General features: G+C 34.7%; 1 protein-coding gene across 1 annotated transcript; it reads right to left on the bottom strand.

Moving 5' to 3' along the window:
* Positions 1-2124: 2124 nt before the first annotated feature.
* Positions 2125-8413, bottom strand: LOC150087469 (uncharacterized). Its single transcript, XM_090372088.1, has 2 exons — positions 8221-8413; positions 2125-3859 (listed from the first exon to the last, which is right to left on the bottom strand). The coding sequence occupies exon 2, from the start codon at positions 3820-3822 to the stop codon at positions 2470-2472; it is 1353 nt and encodes a 450-aa protein (XP_090228214.1). The 5' UTR covers positions 3823-3859; positions 8221-8413; the 3' UTR covers positions 2125-2469.
* Between the last annotated feature and the right edge of the window lie 630 nt (positions 8414-9043).

The following is a 9043-nucleotide window of genomic DNA, read 5'->3' as shown; positions in this document are numbered from 1 at the left end:
TGATATGAAGTGTAGTCATTCTCGATAAAAAATATCGAAATAAATTTTAATTTCAAGGAATTGATTTTCAATTATAATGAAGACAAAAGACCATTTCCTTTTTTTTGTAACATCCAGATGCAATGGTTACATTTGAAATTTATTAAATTCGCGATGCTCTAAATGGAGAATGGTTATTTATGTATTTGGAACGATGTCAAGAAGCCTTTCAAAGCCCAGCAAACCAGTTGAGCCAAAAGGGAGTGTAATATAATAGACTCCTTTTCTTTGGAGGCGCCAATCTTCCATTGAACGTGCCCTGTAAAATAACCAACTTAAATAAGAAATATTTAATCTATATCCTTCTGTAAAGTACCCCAGGATGTGGGCTCTCCCGCATAGCTCCTTTGTTAAACAGTGAAGCTAACAATACAGGGTTAAACTAGAAAATCAAAACACACATTCATTTGATTGAGTCATTTTATTAGTGAAAAAAATTTCCACTTTTATCCAGTTCTTGTGTCTGGACACAATAAACAGTGCTGATATACTGAACATTCTAAAAAACATCTTAGTTAAATATTTATGCAAGTGAATACCCTGGAAGCATACAGAAACTGCCTAGCATCTAATTCTTCCAAGGTATGTACAATGAGAATTTTTTTTACCAAACTTGCAGAGCTTTACATTTGCAATTTTACAAACAGATCTGAACACTTCGTAAGGGTGGATCGATGTTACAAAAGGGTTATTCTCTATAAACGACTGACTGCCGTAATAAACTACAATAAACCATAACATTATATAGAAAAGATATACTAAATTTTGAGTGCTGCTATACAAACTGTTTTCTCTTAGAAACAGCATATAAATACGTACTACTTGTATAAACATTGATCCAACTCTTGGACTTATTGGGGGAATGGTATATACATTGTACTAGGATTATAACATCTACATATTCGTACTCACATTTTTATCCCCACTAGTGTACGCAGTATTGGAAAAGAGATGCATAATGAACATTGTCATCTGGATCAACTTCTCTTACATTATAAGCTCCTCTGATTGTCTGCATGATTTTTTCATTCAATTCTTTAGAGGAAGCCAGTTTTAAGGCTTTTTCCATCTCTATTTTTTAACAGCATCCAAGAGTTTTATTCAGATTATGAAAATGAGCAAATTTATATATATATTTTGGCATTTTGTTGGATAAATTTACATATGTGAGCAAGCTTAAGTTATATATATTACATAAATGTTTCAAATTGATTTATACAATGACCAGAAAACGTGTTTGAGTTATTTACATATTTAAGTATTAATAGCTTTTTTTTGTTATTCGATAGTAAGAAAAGGAAAAATGTGCAAATAGATGAACACTGTTTGGAAATTTTGTAATATATGTACAGGTTTATACCATAGATATATTTATTATTATTGCAATCTAATGAGTTTTCGAATTGAAATGAAAATAATTACTATTGGAATGCTGTGATATGTTTCGAGTGGATGAAATGGATAGATGGATAACTATCGAGATAGATTTGGTCGCAAAGCAGAAAGTTTAATCTAGAAATAGATGGATAACTGTACAGATGGATAAAAATGAATATAGAGATTTAGATATAGATGGGTAAGCATAGAGAGAGATTGAAAGATGTGTATCCATAGAGGTAGACAGATAGGTGGATAACTAGATAGACAGAGAAAGATTGAAAATATTGAGATATAAACCATTTCAGGTAGAAAAGAAGAATGAAAGGGAGAGATTTAAAAGAAGAGGGTAAAGAATGAGAGAGACAGAGCATGAGAGCTCTTTTATACAACAATCGAGATACTTTGTTGATTAAATTTTATTTATATTAAAATATTCTCCATTATCATTATTATTCAAAGGATTCTGTACATGCCAGCATCAGCTAATCGATCTCTGTATAAACTTTTACAAATTCCAATATACTTTGTTGTAAATTTTTCTGAATCAATTTTATAAAGAGTAAGATCTGTATGACAAGTGGATATTAAATAATTTTTAAAATTTTCTCTGTACAGTTTCAATACGATTTTTATTGCTGAAAACGCTCTTTGGCATTCCATTTTTAAACTGAAATAATTTTATTTCAATAAATTTAACTCCTTTTTATTTCTAGGGAAAAAAAAAGAGAAGAGCACAAAGAGAGCTCAAACATTTCATCAGAATATACGATTCTACTGATTATAGAAGCCTCCAAAAATGTGATTTATGGAAAACACGGAAATCGCATATCAACCAGCCTAAAAGGTCATCTGGCTTCCGTGTTTAATTTAGCATTACAACGTTACAAAACGCGAAAGGATATTAACGGTTACCATAGCAACAGGATTATGTTCTCCTTGTTGGGACTGACCAAAAGAATGAATAAACTTTTACTTCTCATTGGTTGTTTATAGGACCGATTGAGCACATCTGCCTTCCCTATTGCTATTGGTAGATACGAATTCGTCTTATTATGTCGCATCTTCCACCGTTGTTTCATTTGTATCTTCAATAAAGGTATCTAGCGCCACTTGGCGAAGAAGAGGGTGTCGTTTGATGGTTGATTCTTGCTTCGGGGGTCGTCGTATTAAGGGACTCTCGCTGTGGCTACCCATCGAGAGTTGGCAGTCTAAAGGTTCGTGAGATGAGATTTCAACTTTCTCCTCTTCGGAGCTCAAGCTTTGAACACGCTTTTCGGTTGAGTCCGAAGAATGTACTGTTGAATCTTCGCTTTTCTCTTGACTGAGGGATTTATCTTTACTCTCCTTGGTTTCGTCGTGCACCTTCACGGTAACGGAGCCTTGGGGGAGGTAGATGTCGACCGACATGGATCCAGTTGAATCGGCACGTTGTACCTGGTATGTTCCAGAAGGTTCTGTTTGATCTTCACTTCCACTTCTTGATGGTGCACGATGATGATCACCTGACGCTCCTTGGTTCTCTAATACAGGTGACCTTGGGCAGTCCATAGAAACGGCTTGTCGGTACATTGCCGCATTTGCAGTTAAGGTCATCGGTTTCAGCTGAGTTTGAGGGACTGGTTTTACTGCTGGCTGAGGGGTGCTAGTTTGTAATAATGCAACTCGTTCGGGTACCAGACTAGCTTTCTTGGGGGCGTAAGGCTTTGGGAAATTTGGTTCTGAGGGGCACTTTCGAAGTCGACCTTGCTTTCCTTGTGCAGATAGCTTTCCAGATTCAACGCTTGCTTGGAGATATCTGCTGAAGTTGATGAGGGCCTGAGTCACCATAGACCGACTATCCTCTCCATCTTCGCTCGGTCGGTGTTGGGCCAAGAACCGTTCCCAAGATGTCTTGCTGGAACGTCCTGATGGGGTACTGCCGCTTCCAGATAAAGCGTGAATCCGAGTTCTGCGAAACCACACTGGTACGATCTTGGCAGCAGTGTCACGAGCCTCAAAGGTCATCACACACGCAGCCACAATGGTGAAGCCTCCAATCCCCATGACAACAGGACCTAGGTAGGTAAGACTTCCCAAATGAGAGTCTCGGGTCTCATCTTTAACTCTAATTGTTGTGTTTCCCCGCGACTCTTCTTTGATTGACAGATGACCTGAGTAGAATCCGAGCGTTGCCATCCCGGCTCCAACAATGATGAGAAACACTCCGGCAGTCATCGCCTTGCATGCTGTCCAAAGACATCTGTTGGTAACTTTTCCTTTGACAGCGGTCACACTCCAAGCGGTACGGGCATCCGGACGTAGGGTTTTAGTCAAGGTGGTTGCACCATCACTACTGCTGGTTCTCTGGTCCCCCTTGTCGCTTGGAGTGCTTCCGTTTTCTTTCTGAGTCTCCATGGAGACCATTTATTGATACACTTTAGTTCCAGCTCATCTACACCAACTACAAAGAGAATTAAAGAAAGATAAATGAAAATGAATTAAGGCGTAATATATTCAACTGCCCCTATCTACGATAATTATCCCAAAAGTTATGAACAACGCACTTCTGCGCAGATGTTAATCACTCTCCTTAATAACCACCTTCCAATGTTGTACTGATATCTCTCATTTCAATATTGCCACGATGTCCAAAGAACTTCCGGCCATACCTTAACTTTGGCTCATAAATTTTACACAGCATCAAACTTCGATTGGCTATGTTACATGGAGCAAACACGAGTGCTTCATTAACTGAAGCAATACTTTTCTAAATTATAAACTTTTTTCTGTTTTATTTCATATGGAAGGGACTTCACCAAAATCCGATCAAAGGCTTGATGTGAAGCTCTTGAAAAAATTTAAGTCTGGAAGACTGTTACCAAAGTACATTTAAAACAATCTCTCATCCAGAGATGGCATTTTCACAATTTCTGGACATTTTTCACTAAATTATTGCCAGAATATTATAACTTTTGATTGCAACCGGAAGAGGTAACGAAGGTCTGAATTTGTACGAAACCATAAAGTTAAGATTAATCACCAACAACCTTCTTGTTCATTGAAATCCGCCTCCTTAAAATTTGTTCGCGGTAGTGCCAGCCTTACTCTAAAAAGGTATTGAGCCACAGATGTAGTTAGTGGATGTGAATGGCCTTCGGACCTTTTGAGTACTTCCTTGATTCTAGTAGAAGCAAAGTCCAATAAGACATTTTATCACTAGGATCTAGCTGCTAGCACATGGTTTGTGTGCATTACTTTTGGGATAACCTTCGTATCTACCTTTTTACATCCACTTATACCACAAACAATAAAGGAGTTGTATTAGATCACTGTAGAACATCTACTCTATTTGATTTATTTTAACAGTTATAAATTCATACAGCCCAATACATATTCGAAATGGCTATTTCCCCTCATAGTAGCCATAAAGAAGCAAGTATTTACAGACCCTTCCCACAAATTGCATTGAGTTTACAGTAAAAAAATACGAACTCAATCCACATTTGAATAAGCTTTCTGTACTTTACTTTTCTAATCATCAATCGAATAGTTGGCATCATTATTTTATTATATGTAATTATTATAACAAAGATATTCTTTGAATAAAGTTGCAGCCAGATTGGTAAATTTTTCCATAAGACGAAGATAGCTAAACTCCTGACCATAATAGTTAAACCTCTCTCTGTAGAAAGGTTTAACTATCACGAGACGATGACACTCCTTGTTACAGGATGACCACTTCAGTTTCGATTAGTTTTGATCTCAATTATGTCCCATAATTGTCGCAAGTAGGATGGTTGTGGAGCTCTACTCCAAAGAGTTCGCTCCACCTCATCCCACAGGCGCTCAACTGAATTAAGATGTGGTGAATGGGAAGGCCACCATAGTAGACTAAATTCACTTTCTTATTCCTGGAACCAGTTCTGTATTTTTCTGGCCTTGTAACATAATCCTGTTGGAATAACCCAATCGCAGATGCCTACACTGCAGTCATGAAGGCATGTGCCTGGTCAAGGTGCCCAGAGTGCACAAGAAAACGCTTATGATATCAGATAACGATCAAACAAATTCGTAACCATTATATTGAATTTGTACCACTATTATTATTATTATTATCAAGGTTCCCAGAATTTTCAAAATCCAATATGAACGATACACCCTTATGGGATATCAGAAACGGAAAAACCAAGTAATTTCTGGGGCAGTTACTGCTATTCCTGCATGGGGCGCTGACATCGCCTTAATATCAAAATAGAGACACAAGCATGGATTGTTGGAACAGATTAATCATCTTCTTGTGGTCTACAGACTAGATACAGATTCTGCCGCAGTTGGAAGCATTTCAGAGTTCCGTTTTCGTGATCTCCTTTGGAATTTTTTCTTGGATCTAAGAAATGTCAAGAAAATTTCACCCTTTCCATATACAATCCTAATCTGGAAAAAATCAGAGGGAGCTAAATCTGGTGAATACAAAGGGTGCAATCACAGACAATCCTAGAAATTGTCATTATATGGTATAAACAAAAACATTGCAGGAACCAGTCTCTAACACTCCAGTTTTCTCAATTTTCGTAGTACATCATACACTACCCCTGTAAGAGTTGCTTTGTAAAAAGACTTGACTTCTTTCGCGCGAAGATAGGGCTTTTTACAGACAGAAGAAAACTTTTACCAACACGATAGAAAGAACTAATTTTTGAACAAATAAATCTTTTACCATTCTGATTTTTCTCCCATTTTTGGAGATGCCTGGTCCTTTTACTGCCGAGATTTGAGTAAAATCAATAACCCTCACAAAGATAAATGTTATATAAACCATTTGTTCCTAGTACTATAGATCAAAACTCATTTCAGACTCAGGAAATGAAAAGGTTTAAGTCTCCAAACTGTCTTATTTATTGAAAGAAGCATTTTTTGAGTTAATTGACTCGCTGGAACTTTGTTGGGAGAGTTTATTTATAGCATTCCGCCGAGGGGGGGAAACATCATTAGGTGAACTTTTTATGAAGAATTAATTCGTGGTATAAATCATCTTAATTAAATATTAACTTGTCAAAAGAAATGTGCCGTTATCAGAATAAACAAAAGCAGCTGTAGGTTTTGAATAATGGTTTCCTTACATTGGTAGAACTATCTTTCATGCCTGTCTATTTTTTCACTCTTTTTTTTTTTTTTTTTCGTTTCTATATCACGAGCATTTTATTAATGCTTCTGGTTATGGCTTTACACATTCCTCTTCTCATTTCCTTGGTGATCTTGTAAATGAGGTTTAAAAACAGAATATATTTAGTCGTATTTGGGAAGTTATGGATGCATGATGCATAAAATAGATTTAGAAAGAAGCAGAGAGACAGATAGAAAAAAATGTACACTTTTATGAATTCATAAATTGATAGAAATGGTAAAAATTAAATTAAATTTGCAAAATGTAAATTAACATTTTGAAAATTTACAAAACTGATTTTTATTTTATTTTATTGAAGTTTACAGGAAGTCTAAAGTTTACAGTTTTGTAAATTTCAGTTTACAATTTTCAAAATGAAATTTATAGAAGTGAAATTTAAGAAACCAAACTTTACAATTTTCAAAATGAAATTTATAGAAGTGAAATTTAAGAAACCGAACTTTACAATTTTCAAAATGAAATTTACAATTTTAGAAATGAAATTTACAAAAAATGTACAAAATGAAATTTACAGAACTGAAATTTACAAAAAATGTACAAATGAAATTAACAAAAATGTACAAAAGGAAATTATAAAAATGTACAAAATGAAATTTACAAAAATGTACAAAAGGAAATTATAAAAATGTACAAAATGAAATTTACAAAAATGTACAAAAGGAAATTATAAAAATGTACAAAATGAAATTTAGAAAATGTACAAAAGGAAATTTAGAAAAATGTACAAAAGGAATTTATAAAAATGTACAAAATGAAATTTAGAAAATGTACAAAAGGAAATTTAGAAAAATGTACAAAAGGAATTTATAAAAATGTACAAAATGAAATTTACAAAAATGTACAAAATGAAATTTACCACTAATTTTCACTTTAGACAAATATTTTATTTCAGATTTATTTATTTAGAAAAATTATTTATTTAGACGTATTATTTATTTATTATTATTTATTAGACGTATTATTTATTTATTATTATTAATTAATTAATTATTTATTTATTAATTTATTTAGAAGACATTTATTTAGAAAAATTACTAAATATATTTAGATATATAAACATATATAAATTTAAACATATAAAACTCGAACATTTATGAACATGTTTGATTTAATTAAAAATATATCATATTTATCGAAATTATTAAAAAGAACGCTCGATCATAATATGGCAGATGGGAAGTAGGCTTTGTTGGCAACATTTATCTAATAAATAGTTCAACATTTTGTGTAATGATTATTAATGGTTACACACTTTTGAAACTGAAGATTTCTTTGATGTTATTATATCCACTTTGGAATTTTGTTTTTATTAACCAGCACGAGGAGTAGTTATTATTATTATTGCACGAGGGAAAGGAATGAATTTGTTTACCTCGTGATGTTTATGACATTTAACGCGGACATATGAACTGGTAGAATATATGCGAGTCTACGAGGCAGTGGTTTTAGGCAGACAGACAGAGGAAACCATATGAACACTGAGTTAAAGGTTTACCAACATTCTCAGTACCCATATTTATTTCTTTCACCCTTTGAGTAGCGAATAACCCTTATACAATCGCGATTCACGGAAAACCAGTTACTCTCCCATCCGCCATTAACTTCTTCTCACCCAAGTAATGTGAGCTATGCCTTACCTGTGGATTCTCTTTCTCCCAAGTGTCAAAGGGACTGCTTGATAGCAGGATGACCTCAGTCCTTCCTTCACCCCCATGTGACGAGACGTCGGGTGCTATTTAGCACCCCCCTTATGAACTACTCACTACATCCGATAGGGCAGCCATTACTAACTATTTTTGACATAAGTTGGTGTGAATCAGGATGGCTGAACAAAATCGATTTGACAGATATGTGCTAGACCTTCAGTGCGCAAGCGTGTGTTTATAGGTCGATAACAGGCAGGCGCGCGTGTTCTAGCGAGAGCTCTGAGTTCAGATGAAAGTAGCTTTACAAAACCTGGGATGGAAAACCGAGAAATCATAGGTGGGTTCTAGACTTGGATATTTGTACTTTTGTTTTAAATAAAGCAGTTTGGCATCTATTTTGAAAAGGAAATCGTTTGCTTTTTGTGACATCATCAATGACGTCAACGTGTGTTCATAACAAACAGTGTCTGTGTATCGTATAATGTATCTATTTGAGATACGCAAATGTTAAAAATATTTATTGCCATTAAAAATAATCAGTTTAATAAACAAACGCATTAACCACAATTTAAATTATATATAATTAAAATGATAACTTAAAGAATATATACCATTAAGTTTAGGCTTCCTGGCCTTATGTTTATCATATGGTACCGACTGTTGTGTCCAAGTAATAAAGGATACCCTTATCAGGGCCCACTGTGCGCCTTGCAGATTGCCTGCCAGAGATGTTTACAGAAGAAAATTGTCTCCCGTATGGTTGACACCGGCGTGTTTGATAATCGAAGATGGTTTGCTGTATTAGATGGAAAGA

Source organism: Mastigoproctus giganteus, chromosome 4 (assembly GCF_048544385.1).
Source record: "Mastigoproctus giganteus isolate SK-2022 chromosome 4, ASM4854438v1, whole genome shotgun sequence".
NCBI classification, from domain to species: domain Eukaryota; kingdom Metazoa; phylum Arthropoda; class Arachnida; order Uropygi; family Thelyphonidae; genus Mastigoproctus; species Mastigoproctus giganteus.
The sequence above is the reverse complement of the archived record's forward strand: the minus strand, read 5'-3'. Positions and strand labels throughout refer to the sequence as shown.

What these genes read in the sequence shown, in the direction of transcription:
- LOC150087469 (XM_090372088.1), bottom strand. Translation starts at nt 3,822, where the DNA reads ATGGTCTCCATGGAGACTCAGAAAGAAAACGGAAGCACTCCAAGCGAC.